Source organism: Coturnix japonica, chromosome 1 (genome assembly GCF_001577835.2).
Source record: "Coturnix japonica isolate 7356 chromosome 1, Coturnix japonica 2.1, whole genome shotgun sequence".
NCBI classification, from domain to species: domain Eukaryota; kingdom Metazoa; phylum Chordata; class Aves; order Galliformes; family Phasianidae; genus Coturnix; species Coturnix japonica.
This window is the reverse complement of record NC_029516.1, coordinates 21,828,710-21,850,231: the sequence shown is the minus strand read 5'-3', so window position 1 is coordinate 21,850,231 and position 21,522 is coordinate 21,828,710. Positions and strand designations below refer to the sequence as shown.

At 41.9% G+C, this 21,522-nt stretch overlaps 1 protein-coding gene across 2 annotated transcripts; it reads right to left on the bottom strand.

The window, feature by feature from the left end:
• Nucleotides 1–3,961: 3,961 nt before the first annotated feature.
• ANKRD7 (ankyrin repeat domain 7) lies at nt 3,962–10,406 on the bottom strand. 2 transcript variants are annotated; one of them, XM_015853495.2, is made up of 5 exons: nt 10,075–10,406; nt 9,922–10,022; nt 8,940–9,033; nt 5,208–5,322; nt 3,962–4,954 (listed from the first exon to the last, which is right to left on the bottom strand). In XM_015853495.2, the coding sequence occupies exons 1-5, from the start codon at nt 10,161–10,163 to the stop codon at nt 4,835–4,837; spliced, it is 519 nt and encodes a 172-aa protein (XP_015708981.1). In that variant the 5' UTR covers nt 10,164–10,406; the 3' UTR covers nt 3,962–4,834. The 2 variants fall into 2 exon arrangements, with proteins under 2 accessions (XP_015708981.1, XP_015708989.1); XM_015853503.2 differs by lacking the exons at nt 8,940–9,033; nt 9,922–10,022; nt 10,075–10,406 and adding an exon at nt 6,185–6,427 and having other exon boundaries at nt 3,982–4,954.
• Between the last annotated feature and the right edge of the window lie 11,116 nt (nt 10,407–21,522).

Genomic DNA, 21,522 nt, shown 5'->3' with positions numbered 1-21,522 from the left:
CAAACATGCTGAGCTAGATCTGGAGACTCATCAGGTAGTGTGATGTATCTAGTACGATTCCATCAGTATACTACCTTCCCAACAAACATACCAGTTCTGTATGTGTGAATAGATGCTTTTCCACCTATTAGCTTCCGATGGGTGAAGCTGTGCTCCACTGAGAATTTTACTCTGCAGGTAAAATGATCCTAAATACCTGGCTGGTGTTCTCAATGCCTTGCTGAGAGGTGATTTAGTTGATTCCATGGCTGACAGTTCATGGCTTGGTATTTTGTCATGTTCCTTTAGGAACTGAATGACCTTGAAGGCACTTCTCAACACAATGAAAGCCTCTCAGAAGAGACTCAAACTCCAAATGGGAGTAATGCCACTGTAACTACATGGTTTATGCTTGCAAGGTTTATTTGGTCTATAGTATTTGTGAACACATCTGCCTCTTTCGCATCCTTCAGGCTGTGGGTTTAAGGAGTGACAGTGACAACCAAAGGAAGTGTGAGCCATGGAGCCAGACATAGCAGCTCTGCCTTCATGTCTGGCAGCACTGTATGCAACTTGGCTAATTTTTAGTAATTGTATTTTCATTCCTACCTTCCAGCTGTGTGTTCTGCTTAGTGATTAGAACCATGAAAGTCCATGAGTTTTCTTTGAGTGGAAGAGGGTTCTTCAGTCTCAATTGCTGTCCAGTCAATGAGGGGAAACTTGTACCAGGTTTAGTTTAACTACATGTGGCAGAAGGTAATGAGTCAGGTGTTTGCCTTGAAAATCCCACACTTGCCTCTAATACTCTTTTAAGGATTTATTTATTTATTTATTTACAGTAATTTTTACAGCAATTACAGAAACTGTGACATTTCTTCCAGTAGTAGAATCTTCCCTGAAGAAAATAAAAGCTCTGCTGACGAAGGTAGAAATCAAAGGTGAAAACAATAGCAGTCAGACTCCTGCCAAGAGCCACTTGCCTGCACTGTGATCCTGACCTTATCCAGGCAGTAATATCTTCCTTCCTGGACCTTGCAGCACGTTCCAGGAACTCGGGGACTTGTGCTGAACAATGTGTTGCTGCTGTTAGTCTGACATCAGTAACGCTGGCCCTGAATGGGTGCCAAGAAATGTCACTCCACAATGAACTCCTCCACTTGCACTGTTATATAAACGGTGTTGGTTTCTCCTGGGGACACGAGGGCAGGAGGAGGGCAGTCCCTGTACGATTTTTGTTCTCTGAAACATCAGTAGTGGTTGTTCCCCACACCTCCTTGTCATCATTGTTTTGTTTTCTACTCTAGATTTATCTTTTCTTGACATCGTTGTAAATTTTGCCAGTAGTGACGATTGCAATGCGTTACGTGGAAACCGAAATGGAAATTGCACAGGTGGAAAAAAACAGAGAAACAGAAGTCCATCAAAAAGAAGGAAGAAGTGGGACAGCGTCCTGTTGGAGGTGGACAGGATTCAGCTGTACGGCAGCACGGATCAGAGCTAAGTTCTTGTGAACAGACACAATGTGCATGTTACGTTATGAGAAGCACTGGAAAAATTCCTAAAGTGCAGTCCTTGCTCTGGGATTGTTGTGCTTAAATGTGTGAGAATTCTCACCTGTATAGTTTCAAACTTAGCTCAGCTTACGATGCAGATAGAAACCTGTATGTGGATACATGCTGCAATGTTTCTGCTAACCATCCAACCTCTGGTAGGTTACGGTGAGCATCTGCACCAATGGTGCAGGTGACACGGTGTCCTCAGTGACAGGTGCCCAAAATTGCTTAAAAAGCAACACGAGTGCAAAAGACCAGCAAAAACACACAGCTACATGTAAAGGGGGGGAAAAAAAAAGCTATTATTTCACGCCGAGTTTCCATTTTTATTTCTAATAATTAAGAACTCTTCTTACCAACTGCAACCCAAGTGCCATTTTATCTACACCATTACGTTGACACATACAGCTCGTGGACGCTCTGTTCTGCAGCGAGGCACAGTACAGTGCTGAGCAGAAGCCAAGGAGGAAGTGATTATGGCCGAGGAGTTGATGTTGATTGAAAATGTGTGATGCTATAGAGGAAATATCACACAATGGAACCTCAGCTCGCTTGGAACTTGATTTCAAAAACAGGGCACATGAAGATGTAAACAGTCAATGGGAGCGGGTCCTGCCTTTCTGCTAATAATCAGCTCATTAGCGGTAGAAGCACACAGAATGATTTCCATGATTAAACCACAAGTGCAAAGCCTATGTTCATCTAATACATGGAAACTGCCTTTTTGCTTCTCACCATGTTTCTTCTAGAGGTTGTCCCACCTGGATGCATGTCAGGCACAAATACAGCTTAAGTCAGGAGCTGGAGATGCTTGAAGTCTTTGAAAAGGCAGCTTTACGATCCTTGAAGTTAAAATCGCTAGGATCAGGCTGGAAGCAGTCTTTAATGTGAAATGAGATGATTAAAACAGTTGATGGGGTTAACTACTGTTATAATTCAAATAACTGTTGACTGTTACGTGGGTACAGGGGATGGCTTCCTGTTTTATCCAGAGACTGGTTTAACATCCCACAGAGTTCACAACATCAGTCAAGCCATTTGAGTTTTATGTGCTGACTTCCAACATCACTGTTTTTGATTAGTGCAAAGAGGGCAGAAAGCAGTAAGAAAGGCAGCCTTCACTCTGGGAGCTGCACCATTTTATTTGTGGATAAAGACATGTATGATTCTCTACAACCACATCATGTAATGCTTGTAGTTTTGGACTTGGTTCCATTTGTCCTTTTCCTGACCATCAGTAGAAGAGTGCAGCTGCCAGCAGAACTGCCTTCAGCTGAAAGGGAATTGCTAGACTGCTGCTAATGTTTGGCTCCAGTGCACGCATACGCTCAGAGCAGTGTAGAGCATCAGTCATTTCTGGCTGGCACATCGTCATCTCAGGCCTTTGAGCACCTGAACACCATTTATTTAAGGTACCAAAGTTACTTGTTGCATTCTGCTAAGGCTGCTGAGACTTAGTAAACTGAGGAAACCAGAAAGTTCTAAGATGGCTCTTCTGCAGCACTAAGAAAGACTTGCTCAGTGAAGATAGTCTGGACATAAATAAGTACAGAAAAGGTGCAAAAGCCAATCACAGAATTGCAGGGTTTGGATGGGACCTCAAGAGATCATCAAGTCCGCTAAAGCAGGTACATCCAGATGGGTCTGGAATATCTCTGTAGAAGGCAACTCCACAACCTCTCTGGGCAACCTGTTCCAGGGCTCTGACACCCTTACCATAAAGAAGTTTTTCCACATGTTTTCATGAAATGTTCTATGATCAAGTTTTAGGGCACTGTTCCTTGTCCTATCACTACACAGCACAGAGAAGAGCCTCGCCTCATCCATTTGCCTCCCATCTCCCTTAAGATATATATAAACATACATCAAATTCCCCCTCAGTCTTCTTTTCCCCAGGCTGAACAGATGTGAGTTACCCAGCCTTTCCTCCTATGGGAGATGCTCCGGGACCTTTATTATCTTTGTGGCCCTCTGCTGGACTCCTAGGAGATGCCTGTCTTTTCTGAACTGGGAAACCCAGAACTGGACAGACTATTCTAAATGTGGCCTCACCAGAGCAGAGTACAGGAGGAGGATCACCTCCCCCGACCTGCTGGCCACACTATTTTTAATGCATCCCAGGTTATCATTGGCCTTCTTGGCCACAAGGACACTGTTGGTTCATGGCCAACCTGTTGTCCACTAGAACACCTGCAGCGTCTCAGGCACGGACTCAGATGTGAACGATCCAAATCGTTTATTACGAGTTCTCACATCCCTTATATACCTTCACAAGTTGTTATTTTCTAACTTTCCCAAACTCCCTTACAACTTTCCCAAACACCTTAAATGTCAACAAAGCATTCTACAAAACACTTTTCAACTGTCCATGCAGGCACAAATCCAATCAGAGCTGTGAGACTCTTCTTCTCCTTGCAGAGGTGTCCTTGGTTCTCATGCTGTTTATCTTGCTCCACAGCTGCTGCTCTGAACAGCTTTTCTTGTATTCCCACAATTTTCCATCAGGTCTTTAATGCATAGAAGTAATTGTCAAAACAGACAGCATATAGCTTCCAGACTCATGTCATTAGCAAATACAGTTAAGTGCTTGGAGCATGTGGCTTACGTGGAGAGGCTGAGAGCATCAGGACTGTTAAGCCTGGAGAACAGAAGGCTTGTGGTCTCACCTACAGGTGTAATTATCTGACTGTGGGATGCAGCATAAAGAAGACAGAGCAAGAAATTTCTCGGTGGTGCCAAGTAAAAGAACAAGAGGAACAGGCAGAAGTCAAAAGAGTGGAAATTTATAAGACTGCTAAAAATCAGGAGTGCAGACAGGAAATAAAATCAGAAAGGAAACAGAAACTGAGAGACGGAATGGGAAGTAGGTGTTCCCTTTCAGTAGTTTCCAAGGTCAACTGTGAAGCCAATTTTCTCTCCCAGAAATATAACTTTTCCATACCTACTGAAAAGAATATTACAAGTCTCTAGAAATTAACATGACCCAAACAAAACAACAACAACAACAAACAAACAAACAATACAATAGCACATATCCATCCCTTTGCCACATTCAGCAGAACACTGAGGCACAGGATTCTTGTAAACATTTAAATCACTTCAGGCTTCACACAAGCGGGCCAAGACCTAGGGATACCAATTAACGCCCCTGCTGAAGCAAATGCTCCTCTGCCCCCTTATTGGGCTTCGTCCCAAAAAGCTGGAAAAAAGATGCTAGAGAACAGCTTCCGCAGTTCCTCTGCTAATAGGTCAGCTTGCACAGGTAGCCACAGCCCTGGAGAACACTGCACACTCTACAGCATTCATTCCAATGACCAGCAGGCTCTTGTGGAAGAGTCTGCTTTTCTGGAATTCACCAGTGTCTTCTCAGCACCATGCTCTAGCAGGATCACTGCACATCTTTCTTTCTGGCATTGTACTGCCTGGAAACAACACACACACACACAAAAAAAAAAGGTAAAATTTCCAGCAGTCATATTTCACTGTGTCACTACTACTACAACTTCCCATTCCTGGAATATAAAAGCATCTGCCAAGATTAGCTAGCACATGCCAAAGCCACACTGATTACAGCATGCATGCTTCTACACAGACTTACTTAAAGAATCTGGAAAGACATCATTTAATACATAATCAATAATTCCTACTTGCAGCAACATAGTATGTTCTACTTACCTTCATCAGTGGAGATCTGTTATCACTGTCAAAAAGATTTAGCTTACACTTGTTTTCTACTAGAAACGTAACGACATCCTCACGTCCATTTGCACAAGCAAGATGCAGTGGTGTCCTAAAAGTGAAACGTGTAAATTGAAACAGACAGCTAAATAAATATTTTCACTCTGTGGTACATGAACAGGGCAAATTGCATTTCTTTATCCCAATTACCTCCCAAAATAAACAAAATAAAATAAAAACAAGCTTATTCCATTACCAGCGTGCACCAAACCATGTCCCTTAGTACAACATCTACATGTTTCTTGAACACCTCCAGGGACGGTGACTTTACCACCAACCTGGGCAGCCCATTCCAGTGCACAACCACTCTCTGGAGAGGCTTATCCTAGCATCCAACGTGAACCTCCCCTGGTGCAAGCTGAGGCTGTTCCCTCTTGTCCTAACAGCTCCCATCACAGGCAGGCTGATGAGTACCCTCCATAAGACCAGCTTCCTCCAAGGCAGAGAAGATGAGGACGAAATAACAGGCAGAACGTCAAATAACTCATCATGCCTTGTCACAGACATGGAACAACTCGAGGGTGACTGTCCCCACTGAGAAATTCCCAAATAAGTATACAAGATCCTTCACCTCCGAATAGAAGCCTGACAATATTGATCTGAGCACTGTATTTATTATTTATTTAGCACAGTGTACCGCAAAGAGCTCGAATGAGTAATTTAACTGTAACAAACACAACTTTGTGCAGGAGCCCCTCCTCACCCAAAAGCAGCCGTTACCAAGCACTGGGGAATATGACAACCTAAAGGAACCACCATCAGCTTCGCAAGCAAGAAAGCCTTCATGAAGCCAGCAGCCTTATCGCTGCCCTTTCTCACCAGCCCCCAACAGAGCTCTCAGCTCGGAGGAATGCCGAGCAGCCCTCTGTGCCCAGGTCATGCAGCGGGGATCCCGCCCGGCCCGCCGCCCTTACCGCTGCGCCTTGTCGCGCTCGTCGATGTCGTGCTTCTTCAGTCCTTGCTGCACCAGGGCCAGGTCTCCGGCGGCGGCCCCTCGGTGCAGCTTGGTCAGCTCCTTCCGGCGGATCTCGTACGCACCGGCGGAGCACGCCGAGGCGGCGCTGCCGGGCGGCGGATCCCGTTTTTTCTTCTTTACGAAGCTGAGTATCTTCTTCATGTCGTCTTAAAACTCTGCCGGGCCGAGCCCCGAGCAGGACGCCGAGCAGGAGTGTGCGCGTCTGTAGGCTCGGCTGCCTCAGAAAGCGGTTGGCAACGGTGTGTCCTGGGGCCGTTGCCTGGGGGCTGTTGCCTGGTGCCTTTGGAATAGTCACGGGGATAACCGTCTGCAGGGTTATTTCTTGCCCTACTTGTGGGTATTATTTAATAGGGATCTCAAAGCACGCGTTTTTAACCTGTTACTAAACCAGTTGTCAGCTTTCTGTCTTCAGTTTTCCCATCTTCCCCTCCCCCCCTCCACCTTTGTTCATACTGTTTATTAAATCTTTAATATGGGTGATTTTGAATAATATTTTTAATTCATTCCTGTTAAAAACAAATAGTTCCATTTAATTTTTATTTTTCTTCAGAAATTGGTATTTCCTGTCACAGTTCCTCATATTCTCAGTGTGTTCTCTTTGGTAATCTGGAGCTTTCTCTAAGAACCATTGAGCAATTGCTATTCCTGTTGCTGTCTGCGTGAGGTGATTCCTCTTCTCTTACCCAGTACTAGATCCACGTAGCACAGTAAGATTTTCAAGTAAGGGCTTAAGTGTGGCTTAAGTGTTGCGTAAGCATTGGCATTTGGGTTAGTCTGCTAAAGACTCACCTTTCCTTTGACATAACAATACGGCTGGATAATTTAGCTCACAATCCTTGCAGCTCTGAGGTACAAAATGGCAGTCTGAAGCTCTCTTTTTGCAGTCTTTATTTTTCCCCTATTAAATCACTGTGTGTATTTTGCTTATTGAAGAGTAACAATGGCAGTAAAGGCTTGTTGGACTGATCACAGTGTGCTGCATGTTGTCTGGTCATAGAATCATAGAATGGCCTGGGTTGAAAAGGCCCACAGTGACCATCTAGTTTTAACCCCCGTGCTATGTGCAGGGTTCCCAACCACCAGACCAGGCTACCCAGAGCCACATCCAGCCTGGCCTTGAATGTCTCCAGGGATGGGGCATCCTCAACCCCCTTGGGCAACCTGTTTCAGTGAGTTACCACCCTCTGTGTGAAAAACTTCCTCCTAATATCTAACCTAAACCTCCCCTGCCTTAGTTTCAAACCATTCCCCTTGTCCTATCAGTATCCACAGGTGATTTACTACGCCTGATTTGCAGCTGATGTGTTTACAAGCTGGGAAATCTGGCTGGGCAGATAGCATGTTTCTGCATTGCTTGCTCCAGGGCTTTGAAGAGAACTGGGCAGTTGCATGCATCTTGCAGGTAGAGACTATAGCAGCTCCAGCTCTGTCTAGGTTGGAGAGCTGGAGCTGAGGTGGTGCTTTTGATGTTACACTCTTGCAGCCAATGTGTATGCTTAAATACAGTTTTGCTTGTTCCTGGTCCAGTCTGAAGCTCTCACATGCACATGGTCTGTTAATCCTCAGCTGGATTAACAGCTAGTTTCTATTGATAATGCTGAAAGAATTCCTTTTGGCTTACTCTAAATGAAAAAGATGCAGCTATGCTTCCCATTTTAACAATGAAAATTAAGAATAGGTTTCAAGATTGAAAAAAAAAATATATCATTTATTTGCTTTCTTTATGACTCCATTTTCAGTTGACATAAATACATGACTTGCAGATTTTCAAATGGAATATATGGAGTTGCAACTAAAAGTTTGATCATGTCTCTCTACCAGACCTCTACAAGTCTCATTTTACCAGAGAGAAATATCCTCCTTCTTACTTGTGTCACCGCTTCTGGCAGTAAATACATTTGTGAGTGACTGTTTTTCAAGGCTGAAGCACAGGAAGAGTAAAATTTCATCAAAACTGTGATCAAAACCTGGAGTTCTCACTGAGAATGGCAATCACTGCCATTAAAGCAGCCTCATGTGGTTGTTTCACAGAAACAAGATCACATATCCCACTAGTTTTGTGGGTTTTTTGGTCTCTTTTTTACATGCTTTAATAATAAAGACTAAAAATTAAGTTTTGTTATTTTGTATATGCAGTGTTTCTTCCTGAAGTTCACACCTTATTGCCACTCTTGCCAGTATCAGTACAGCACAGGGCCTGCAGTCACCTCCCTACCTCCCCAGACCAAATCCATGAATCATTTGCTTCTCATAGGCCTCAGATGAAAATACTATTTTATAACAACTCTAACCACGTTAAGGACAGTGAGACACTTTAAGTCAGTGCTGTGCAGTTCTACAAACTTGGCAAATACCTCTAATGCAGGAGGAATGTCTAACGTGCAGCCTGAGGTCTTCGATACCACAACTAAAGCAGATCTAAACCTGAAAATACTTACACCAGCATGTTAGTGTAAACCCTTACCTTCTCTAGTGTTAACTACGGCTTGCCATAGCATCGTGGCAAGTCTCAAAACCACAAACGTGGGGAAATAACGAATGGCAGGATTTTCAGAGTAGCCTATGGTCAGCACAGCTTGGGAATTCAGCTCTCCTAGGCCCTCCAGGAAAATGTCATCATGCATTTTCCTCACAGAATTACTTAACTAGTCTCAGGAGCTTGCAAAACCCACAGAGGTTTTTAACTAGCTTACTGAAGCAAAGGCTTGAAGGTTGTCCTGAGGGGCTTCATTCGTTTTGCTTTGTTGCTGAGCTGTGGTTTCCAGTCTGTCACTTCCAGCCTTGAGCCTGAAAGAGAGACAGGCCTTGCTGTGGACATTCACAAGAGCACAACTTCTGAAAGAGCAGTCTTTATGGAGGGAAACTGACAACTTCTACTTTCAAAAACTCACGTTACTTAATTGCATTCCCTTCTATTAGAATTCAAAAAATAGCTTTTTGAAAGGAACATGCACACAATTCTCCCAGCATGGAAAAAGCAACTTCTTGATTGGCAGCCCTCCTAATTACAGGTTAGTAAAACAAGGCAACCAACTTTCATATCACTGAATCTACCCTGCTGAAACGATGCTCAGTGTGCTACAGCAACCTGAGCTCATGCCCCCACTGTAACCTTAAGCTGCTCATAGGAGCAGACACGGAATGCAGCAGCCCCATTCCTTCCCAGTCACTGTCATAGCTGAGTGCACGCTGAAGCATCCTGAGCTACAGAAATGTCCCAGAGAAGGAATCAGCTCTCCACTCTGGGTTGTTACAGCAAAGACCTGAGCACCACTCTCTGGGAACTACGTGGAAACTTAGGACGGACATGGAGAAACCTCAGAGTCCAGAGCTTTGATGTGAGTATATGGCTTGTGTTGTCGTGTAATTTGGTGCCTGTTTACATTAAACATCCCCAATATGGCTGCAGTCTTTCATGTGGCACAAGCTTAGCAAAAGGGCCAATTCACAGTTGGGCATTGAAGGCAGGAGCTTGGGCTCCTCCTAGAATCAGGGATGGGGAGAATTCAGAAATACCCATTGCTCATCCACTGTTAGGTTCATGTCAGCTTCAGTGCAGAAACCTGCAGGGGGAGCAAAGTGTTTCTGTGTATCCACTAGAAGGCTGTTTCTAACACACTGCTTTGCCCCTCCAGCTTGTGAAAAGCACCCAGGCCTGCTAGCAGCATTATGTACCTTGAACAGCTGGCCTAGAGCTTAAGTATTTCAAGGTCTCATTGTTCAGAAGCATAAGGCAGAGGCAGCAGCAGAGGGAGGTGGGTCCAGAGGTGACAAGCCTAGAAGTAAGCAAGCCAACAGGGGTCCCTGCACATCCTTCAGAGAAAGTACCTCAGAGTACTGGGGAGATTCAGTCTTCCTCTTGCTCTGCTCCTGCTGCGGGCAGGGCACCTATGAAGAATGGACAAAGTGAGACACATTCAGTCTCTTGCAGTGAGTTTTCCTAAGTCTGTTAAGCCCTGTCATCAAAGCTTTGCCATGCTCTCTGTGGGGAAGTGCAGCTGCAAGCTTTGTTAAAAATTGGTGTTATCTAGCTTTACAACGTGAGTTTTCCAGTTATCATGTTCTGTGTTTTTTTTCAAGATTGTAATAGGGCCCTCTGTCAAAAGAAGCCCAACTCTATGCAGAGAGATGTGCATAATCAGGCAGAGCTTTCTAAAGAACAGCACTTTTGGACAGAACTTTTACACTGCCTTATTTCCTTCTTGTCCAAGGAAGGAATGAACTCGGTGCAGAAAGCAGTTGTCTCAGAAGCGCATTGCTGCTTTTTGTGTGTGCATTATGCCATCTAGTGGCAGCAAAATATTCGTTTAACTTTTACCTCTAAAAATTGCACTTTTTAGACATAATACAAAGTAGTCAGTACATGCTGTAGGAAACCTTCGAGTAGCAATTGAACTGAACTGAAACAGGTCCCTGCTCACTGTCATAGACAAAGCCCCTCTCTAACCTCACCTTCCCATGTGCCTTTATGTAATAGATTAGAGGCTTCGGAACTCAAAGGATGGGTAAGTGAGGAAGCATGGAAGGTGCAGCCAGAGCATTGCCTAGGGCAAGGCAGTCAACCCCATGCCTCAAGACTGCCTCTGCCAAGAAGGAAACAAGAGTAATTACTGTAGACGACTCCCTTATGAGAGTCCCGTATGCTGACCATACCCTACTGAGGGAAGTCTGCTGCCTCACTGGGGAATGGGTCAGGGAAATTACCAGAAAACTTCCTAGTCTCATTCACCTCTCTGATTATTGCTGAGAGAAACCTTAGGGCTATCAAAAGGGACTTCAGGGAAGTAGGGCAATTGGTGGATGAAGCAAGGATACAGGTGGTGTTTTCTATCCCTTCAGTAGCAGCGAGGTATATTGAGAGGACCAGGAAAACACATTTGATGAATACATGGCATTGGCCTTGATGCCACAACAGAAATTTATTTATTATTATTATTATTGTTACATCTTGTTGCTATGGGTAAAAATCAGGGGAAGGCCAACAAGGTGGACACCCTGATGGGGAGTATTATAGTCTGATAAAGTCTGATAAACCAGAATGAAGAGATGAATGAGGCATTCTATGAGCAGCTGGCAGAAATTATGCAATTGCCAGTCCTTGTTTTCATGAAGGATTTCAACTTCTCTTATATTCACTGGAAGTACAAAAAAAGAACCAGAGGAAGCAGCCTAGCAAGTGGAGTGTGTAGAAGATGACTTACTGTCACAGTTGGTAAGTGAGCCTTCTAGGAGAGGTGCCCTGTTAGACCTGCAGCTTGTGAACAGGGAAGGGCTGGTGGGAGATGTGGTGGTCAGAAACTATCTAGGGCAGAGTGATCACAAAATGGTAGAGTTCTCAATCCTTGTTGAAATCAGACGGAGTGTTAGAAAAACTGCTGTCTTGGTCTTCTAGAGGACAGGCTTTGAACTGTTCAGGACAATGGCAGAGAGGGTCCCTTGGGAGACAGTTTTGAAGGGGAAAGGGATCCATCAGACGGAGCCAGCATGGGTTCATAAAAGGAAGGTCCTGCTTCACCAACCTTATCTCCTTTTGTGACCAGGTGGCCAGCTCAGTGGATGAGGGAAAATGGTTGATGTAGTTTACCTAGACTTTAGCAAAGCCTTTGGCACTGTCTCCCCAGTATTCTCTTAGAAAAGCTGTCAGCCCTTGGCTTGGGTGGGTACACTCTTTGCTAGGTAAAAAACTGACTGGAGGGCTGAGCCCAGAGGGTAGTGGTGAATGAAATTAAAACCATCTGGTGTCTGGTCGTGAGTGGTGTTCGCCAGGAATCAGTACTGGGGCCTGCCCTGTTTAATATCTTTACTGGTGATTTGGATGAGGGAACTGAGTACACCCTCAGTAAATATGCAGACAGCACCAAGTTAGAGGGATGTGTCAATCTGCCTGAGGGTAGGAAGGCCCTATAGAGGGACCTGGATAGGTTGGATTGATGGGCTGAGGCCAGTGGGATGAAGGTGAACAAGACCAACTTACATAATGAGCCTGAAAAATATTAATGCTGCATGCCAACCCACATAACTAGTCCCAGTAAGTATGCAAACTTGCCTGCTCCTTAATTTATCTGCTTTTTACTGCAGAACATGGCTATATGATGTGCCAAGCTTAGGACAGAGCCCTTTCCTTATCTTTAAGTGGTGTAATGTGAATAAGAAATGGTGCTCTTTCACCTCCATATGTTTGGCAGTTTTACTGTCCTAATGAAGTGCTTATGTTCTGTTGTATCAATGCCCCTGTACTTAAACTTTATTTATTTACTTTTTCTCTCGTGGAGGAGATGGGTGCAATTCAGCTTCACTTGCATCTTTTGTGCAAGAATAATTGTTTCCAATACTTTTAAGAAGATCTTCCCTTAGAAATAACTTTCAGAGTGCTTAGAATAAAATTTTAAGTTCTTCAAATAAAAGTAGAAGGCTCATTTAATAATTAAGCAGTGTAGTGGTTTAAGCCTCATTCTTCATTTACTGCTTCTGACTGTAATAATGGTCCCTTCATGCGTCTGAGAGAAGCTGAGAAACTGCCAGGTATCTGTAAGAGTGACCTAAAGTAGTAGCGAACTATTGAAGTGAGGCTTTTTTAATAACTAATTTTTATAGAGGTTAGGTTTATAGTGGCTTTACAGAAGGACAAGATAACTCTTCCTCTGTGGTTGGTGCTTGACTGGCTGCAGTAACTAGACTAACAGGCAAATAAGGAATATATACTGAGGTGTCCCACGACAGCATCTCCTTGAAGTACAGGATTGCAATTGGATATTGCTTTCTTAACATAATTAAAAGGCATATACTGTTAGGCTATTTAGAATGCCAAATTAGCTTTAGAATACAAATTTTGATTCTTTTAAGTGGAATTATAGCTGTGGACTCCTTAAGAAAAATCTGACTCTTTTGTTTCTGTAGAAAACAAACAAAAAAGCTAAGAAATTCCTGTGTTGCAATTGTAGTGATTCTAGCTCAGTAAAAACTAGGTACAGAAAATTTACATGATCTACCAAGGCAGTTTTGGAGGAATGGAGCTATCATTCTTGTTGGTTTTAATAGTTAAGGCATGATACAGCAGATCAGCCTAGGGCATAGCGCAGTGCTATCAAGAAAGAGCATCAATTTTCACATGAAACAATTATTTTAAAATATTTTCCAACATTTTAAACAACTCCTTGGTCAAAATATACAGAAGGTTTGGAACAAAAATAGCTGGTTTTATGTTTGTTTGTCTGTTAGTTTTTGTTTGTTTGTTTTAATACAAAATGATCTGTAGTATCTTGAGAAGATTAATTTTAACTCAGGCTTATGTTATCTGTGACTATATAAGAAAGTATGCAGCCAGATCACTAGAAATGAATGTCTGCATTTGTTCAAACTGTTTGATTTTAGCACTGCAACAGATTCTCTTCATACTTCCATGACTAAGGGTTAAATCCTGCCAGAACAGGCTGGTAGCAGTGGGATGCTGAGATGCTCTTTTTCACTGGACATTTGCTAAGGGTTCATATTGCATCTCCGACCCTTTGGCTTACCTTCTTAAAGATCTCAGATCGTTAATTTTAATCCCTCTCTGTATCAGTAGTTCTCACCATTTCTAATGCAGCAACCAGCAGGAAAGTATGAGAAAGTCGTTTCACAAACCTCTTTCTCCTAGCTGGAGATTAAAGTTACAGCTGATCAAGCAGAGGGGCGCAGAGGTTAATTATTTTTGTCTGTTTGCTCAGTACCAGCCTTTTCAGGCCACTGGATAGAGAGACTGTAGAAAACTTAGTGACACAGAAAGTAATTTCCCTGGTGAATTATTTTATTTACAGTCCATACATATGTCCCGTTTAATAGAGAAGAAGGGACTGAGGCTAAAGCGTGCTAATTTCTCTCTGCCGGGGTGCTGTGAAGCCCTGCTGTGCCAGCTGAGAACCTGTAGCTTCAGATGATGCTGTCATCACCCAGTTGAAAAAGCCCCCAACTGCATGAGCTGCTGGTGTGAGCTGGGCGGGGACTGTGTTTCTGAGGATGTAATGAGCTTTTCCCACACCTCTTCAGGTGAAGAAATAGTCAGGTCCTCATACACGGGAGCAGACAGAGATAAGATATTTTGAGTCACTTTCCGCACTACATGCAGGCAAGGCACTCCACTCCTGTCTTGAGTGGCACAGCCATTTCTGATCCCACTCACCACAGTGCTACCTTCTACAGGTACAGATGCATGGCCAGTCCCAAACCCACAGTATATGCACTCCCAGTTATCTGCCTGTTCTATTTTCATAGGTAGAACTTTCACAGCCAATTTCACTTTTTTTTGGTTGTGAATCAGCATAGGTTTGTGGTAGACCAGCTAGAAGAAGATAAGTTCAGCTGTGCCCTTATTCCATGCAGGGGTACACAGTGATCATAGCAACTCTAGGTACTCTAGTTCCTTCACAGAAACTAAGACCTTGAGGACATGGATATCGAACTCATGGTGATGTTAATCCCTCTAGGAAAGGATTCACTCTGATTGCCAGATATGACATAGAACTGGGACAGCTGTCACTGTAAGTGATGGGTACAGGGCACAAGACAGGCTTTAGCAGAGGTCTGCAAAGTGTGCATGGAAAGACATTTGGAGCCAAGAGATAATGTCTTGTGATTTCAGTCAGTATTCCCTACAAGGGGGTGATTCTTTTCAGGTGATAGAGTAATTTACTTGAGAGCAGAGACTCTTAAAGACTTGCCAGCAGTGATTCGTAATATTCACAATCATTTTTTTATATTCAAACTGCCTCTTAAATGCAATTACATGTTTCAAAACTTGTTGAATAGCTTTATGCAGTGTGAGCCATCCATTCTATTGGAAGCTGCAGGAGCATAATGTGGAACATGAGTCTACTAGAGACAGTAAATAAACCAAGACGATTCCCTGGAACAGAACAAGACTGTACTACATATCCTTCAAAAACTGTATAATGAAGGTGAGATGTTCTATAACGCATGTTAAGTCATTCTACTATTCTAATAATGTGAATGCTGTTTTTACCCTCCAGTGAGCATGTTTGCTTCTTTACACGTAATACACTCTGGAATGACCTATTTATTTATTTATTTATTTCTGATTTCACAGGCAACTAATATCATTCAGTTCCTTCCTCACTCCTGCTTAAATATATTCATAAAATTTTAACCCTAGCTTTACACAAAGGCAGATTTCTTTTTCACTTAATAATTGCTGGAGGCAGAATTAATGGTGGTTCAAAGGAGGGCCACAAGGATGATCAGAGAGCTGGAGCATCTCCCCTGCAAAGATTTGCTGAGGGAGCAGACCTCTTTGCAGCCTTCCAGTATTTAAAAGGGGATTATGAACAGGAGGGGAACCAACTTTTTACCAGTGTATGCCAAGGGGAAATAGTTTTAAGCTCAAGAAAGGAAGGTTTGGATGTCAGGAGGTAGTTCCTTACAGAGAGTGGTAAGGTATTGGAATAATAATCAAAGACAAAAATAAACGTAAAATTTTAATAAATTGAAATACTAACAGCATAACAAAATCAGGTGTATATTTGAAGGAGGGAACATGGAAAAATACACGCTAAAATACATAGCAATTTCTATGCTGTGCTCCTTTAGTCAAGTGGTGCAGCTCAGGAGTTGCTGACTGCTTTTCTTTCCTTTGAACCACAGTACCTCTAGAAGGAGATAATAGAGGAGGAAATAACCTTTCAGAATCTTTCTATCTTTTATTCTTTTTGTTTTCCCCAGTGAATGCCTGGTGGCAGTGCTGAGAGCAGCTCTGAAGCTCCCAGCCTGTGGGCTCTACACTGCTAAATGCTCTACTGACAGTGCCAGTGGCTTCCAGCTAATATTCTCCTCCTCCTCTTTTTCTCAACTGACAAGTATGTGAATGCAATGCTTATTTTTAAAACATCAAACCCACATCTCAATAAGTGGGTATCCCCACTACTCTTTTTGTCAACTCAAGACATTTGCCTGTGCTACAACTTTGGTAACTCTGAGCCCTGTGTTTCTAACAGATTCTTAGGGTGTTTGTCGTGTGCTGCTATTGAGGGTGGGAGTGGATAAATGAGCAATATGGAATAAAAATAACTAAAAATGAGGAACACAGAAATTTCAGGAAACACAGAAATTTCAGGTTTCTGAAGCCTGTTTAAACTTGTGCTCCCAGACTCCTGCAAGTACTTGCAGCTTTCTAGCAGGAAGTCTGCAGGACATACAGGGCATTCACACAGTTTCTGGGGCAAAGAAAGGGAAGCAAAGAGTTTTTGTTCATAAGAAAAGCTGCCTTTGTACTTACAATTGTCTTTCCTTTGTGTACTAACATAGGTGGGCTGCACTCTGGGTATATAAGCAGCTGAAACAGATAGGGCAGACCTTCCCCATGACATTCTGATTTGTGGTCACCATTGGAATATAAAATTCCTCGATCCCAAACCCATGTCGAATATGTCTGTGGTATTCTGCCAGGACATCTCAAGTCCCATCTGTATCAAATATACCTCTTGTGAAATGAAGCTGTCCCCACTCTTCTGCCAGAATAGTCTCTTACTTGTGGAAGCAGAGTGTTTCAGTGTGTGGCTATGTGCATGATGTGCACTTATACAGCTGCGTGACTATATATATGGGATACTGTGCAACATACTATATATGTGATATCTGTGCAACCAACAAGCTCTACCAAAGTAATGATAATTATCTAATGCCTTAGGTGTCCCAAGAGACCTTCAAGTAATTGAGATTCTTCTGTATTTATTTTACAGGAGGGACTTTATGATGGAGAGTGGCTTTACAACCACCTCAGTCAGTTCCTTCAGAACCCTGGGATGCCATGCTGTCCAGCCCCATAGAGTTGTGCATGTTCAGTCTCATGCAGCGGTCTTGGACTTGATCTTCTCTTACAGTGGGAGGGATTTCACTCCTCAGAGCCCTGCTTGAAGGCTCAGGGATGCGAGGGATGTGGGAAACTTGACTGGAAGTGAAGACTGATGCAGAGAAATTGCTGAGAAACTCAGCCTTCTGCATGCCTGTTGAAGTCGGTTCTCCCCTCTTATTTATTGAGGGAGTACACTCTCCCTGGTCTGTCTCTCCTGATCAATGATCCTGTTTTCACATCTCTCACCAAGTTCAGCTCTATCTGAGCCTTGGCTTTTGTGATCCTATCTCTGGATGTCTGGACAGCATTCCTGTTTTCTTCCCAGGTCACCCACCTCTGCTTCCACTGCCTGAACATTTCCTTCTCATGCCAATATGGCTACTGAGTTGTATACTCACCACAGAAGTGCATATTTACATCTGAATGCTTTCTGAATAAACAATAATTATCAAATCATTTGTACTGAGCTGAGTATTGCTGACCTGTGGGTGTACATTAATCCCACACATTTAATCTTGAATTAGCAGTGTGTGGTAGTAGAGGATGCTTATGTCTTATTTTCTGTAGTTTAATCATCTGTCTCTGACTTCAGTGGAAGTACTTCTGAGAAGGTTGGCACAGCTGTAGACAAATAGTGTGTGGATCTGTCTAATAGCATGTTTAAGTCAAGATAGGTGTTTTAGTATAGAGTACTGTGACAGACATAAAATGATGCGACAGTGTTATGAATATCCTAAGAAAGGTGATAATTTAGCAAATCAGATACATAATTGTTGCAAACATTTTACATTTAGGAAGGTCATGACATTGCTGTGTAGGCCATTAGGATTTCCTGAATGAATGTATCAGTGTAATAGCCTACTGGAGTTAGAAAACAGCGTAGGGCCACAAAGAAGTCTAAGGGACTGGAACATCTTTTGTATTTGGAGAGGCTGAGGATTAGGGACTATTCAGCCTGAGGAAGGGAAGACTGATGTGGAACTTGTCTGTGTGTATAAATAAACACCTCATGAGATGAAATGAAGATGAAATAGCCAGGCTTGTCTCAGTAGTGCCCATGGAGTTTATTCATGTTAAATTTTATAATTTCACACTTAATGGTCTGAAAAGCAGAGATGTAGATGTACTTACTGTAGTGATTTGGGTAGGTAAAGAACACTGCAGGAAGACATGCTCTAGGTGTACATAACCCCTGTTGTGGGGGTTCACAAGCACTTTCTGAAGTGCTTAAGTATTACAAAATACCTATGTTTCCAGCAATAAAACAAGAGTTTATTATGAATTAAAACATTAAATATTTATTAAACAAACACAAATATCGCTGTTTATTTTTTCCTATTCTGTTTGTTTTTTTCCACATGCTTTTTATGGGTCATGACATTCTGAACTTTTAAGTGGAAGGCGATGCTGATAACTTTGACTATGTTGGATATTAAAACATTTAAAGCCATTTGCCAACATTCTGTGGGTTGTATTCTGTTTCCAACATTTTTACTGTCTTCCTGAGTACTCTGTATCCTTTTATTTTTCACTGATGTCTGAGTCAGGAGAGCAATAACTGAATATTTATGCACCCTAATGTGAATGTTGTCAAAAGTTAAATGTATGATAACTGCAGCCTGAAATTTGTCACTGTCACAAGTGGAAAGATGCCTTCTCTAGATTTATAGGGTTGTGCTGATCTGTCTCACCAATATTTGAAGGTTTCTAAAAGTACAGTACTTCCCTGACAGCTAGAGAGAGTTTACTGCCTGGCTCAGTTTGTAGTTTAAATGTACTCCATTATTGCCTGTCACAGTTTGCACATCAAGTATGTTTAGTTTAATACTACAGACCGGTGAATTATAACAAGAGAGAGATCATGAGCTCAACTCTTCAAGTAATGAAATATAGCATCATCTCAGCAATGGTTTGATTAAGGGTGAATGTTTGTTAAAATCATAATTTTCTTTACCAAAAAAGGTGTTTTTTTAGGATGTCAGTGTGTTTTATGTCTAGCTTGGAGCTAACCTGTAAGAATACTTAGGAATTTAACTGTAGGCTTGCACAACATAGCTCTGCGTATGCACCTGCAAATTAAAAACATATTTAATTGCAAAATTCAGTTTATTTAATGGATTTATATTTTAATTGTCCGATGAAAGCATTATAAATTAGCATTTTGTTTCACGTTTAAAAGAGAAGTTAAAAGTTTGGTGTTTTCCACCATGTTGCTGGCGTATGAAAAATAGCCTTTCTGTAATCACACGCACACCTTACTGAAACATAGCGTGAATTAATGTTAGTTTTTCAAACCAAAGCAGACTAATGACTAATGACTATATTAATTGTGATTTGTTGGTCCATATATTCTAAAGAATCATGAAGTTTACCCCTGTTCTGTGCTGCTTCTGCTGGTTATATATAAAGACACAACTTATACAGAAATTAAATGCTCAATTGGATATATAGTAAAGACTAAACAATATTTTCCATTGCAAGACTATGTGTTTAGTTCCTTATAGATTTTTGGGACTTTAGCTCAGTTCAATAGATTTTTCCAGGCATGATCTTCAGTCAAAAGTGATGTGCAGTTAAAACTTTTTTCTGATTTTTTTCATTATGCTTAATGCGTGTGATGTGTTGATTTTGTTTCTGTAGTAATCAGATTTGCGCTTTTTAAATACCTGCCAATACATATATCTTGGAATATTTGCTTTAAAAAAACCTGTGTAGCTCAACTTTTACAGAGTGAGGAGCTAAAACACAAAAATAGATCTCATGGATCTCAACATGGATCCTTTTGATGACAGAATATAGCATTTAAATATGCTGGATAAGTTTCATTTTGCAACCCCTGTTGATTTCAAAGGCATGGAACATGTCTTGCTTTTTCTATATGTACTAAAATAAATATTAAGACCAAGACATTTGCATTTCACTGATGAGACATTGACTATGATAAATGCTTAAAGACTAAAGTTTTAATGTTTTTATGTTTTAATTTCTGGATTCAGTAATGCCTAATTAGTCACTGGTATAGGAAAAGGCAAAGATCACCTTTTTTTTTTTTTTTTTTTAAGAGATAATGAAGAAAAAATATTTATCTCCTTCCAGACACAAATTTGGTAAGCAATAGTTTTCATCTGATTCCTCAGCATGTGTTGGGGTCATATGTTGAAAGGAAGAAATACAAAGATTATATAGGGTTTATAACATGAAGCAGTATTTCTCCACCACTATATTGCCATCAGAACTAACATTACATCTTCCAGTGAACCTGATAATACTATTTCAGATTGCAGTTAAAAAATTCATTTGCCTGCTTCAGATTTTGTGTACTTCTGCAGTACCAGAGTGCCTCCCAGGGATTTAAAAACAGAAATGGCAGGGATTATCTTTTTTTCTTTCCCAGCATTGAGAATAAATAGCTGATTTAACTGATATGTTTATTTTATTTTATTTGCTCTGGTGCTGAAGTAGATGCATCCTGTGACAGGACACTGATCTAGCAAAAGATTTAAGCAGACTTTTTGCGCACATGAGTATGGTGAGCTAGTGCTGATTTAGATAAAGAAGCAGCCGTTCTCCTGTGAATTTCTCAGCTATGTGCATGAGGAGGAGGCGGCCTGTGTGAATGGGTCACTGTCACTCTCCTGCCCTTCCAGAAGTGGGAAGAAGCACCTGAACCACCACCACCGTCAGTGTATAAGGCTCTAGAAATGCTCTGGAGTTTGAATTCACGTGGGAGAAGAATTCATTTAAATGATCTCAGGAGACTTTAGCCATTTGGGAGCATTGTTTCACAGTATATTATCTCAATATTGTTACATCTGTTTTTAAATTTTCTGTAGAGACAGATTTTAAACTTGAACACAAAGCTTAAACTGACCTCACATCTAAATCTAAATGTTACCACATTCCGTAACTGCATAGCATGTTTTTTATGTGAATACAGATGGGGGCAGCTTTTCATTATTGTCTTGTGTGGGTTAGTAAACCAAAGAGGAATAACAGAAACTCATACAAAACTGGTTGGTGGTTCTCTCTGTCCATATTGATTGCTTATATCTCCCGAGCACCTTATGAGCAAGCACACATTCCCCAGTGCAGGCTTGTACTATGCAATATTGAGCACAGTATATTACAGGTATAAATACAGCCTGTATTCTGGAAGCAACAACAGAAATTGATGCAACTATTGTGAGGGTAATATCAGGTTTTCCTCTGAAGAAATGAATGGATCATAAAAACAATTTTGCTATAACCAATGTTTTCCTATCTAATATGCCAGTACGATGTACATCAAAGCACACAGTACAGAGGTAATACTGTACACGCCACTGGTCCCCAAAGAAAAGGTTCTGTGGAGCACTGCAGCCCATCAGCCATCTATGGTCTTCTGGGCGGCAGCCAAGAAGAGCCCAGAGGACTTGTTGAGAAGTGCACTTTAA

What these genes read in the sequence shown, in the direction of transcription:
- ANKRD7 (XM_015853495.2), bottom strand. Translation starts at nt 10,163, where the DNA reads ATGTGTCTCACTTTGTCCATTCTTCATAGGTGCCCTGCCCGCAGCAGG. An exon ending in AATCTCCCCAGTACTCTGAG is followed by an intron (nt 10,023 to 10,074) that starts GTACTTTCTCTG and finishes GCTTACTTCTAG; the next exon opens with GCTTGTCACCTCTGGACCCA. An exon ending in ACCTTCAAGCCTTTGCTTCA is followed by an intron (nt 5,323 to 8,939) that starts GTAAGCTAGTTA and finishes TTTCACTTTTAG; the next exon opens with GACACCACTGCATCTTGCTT.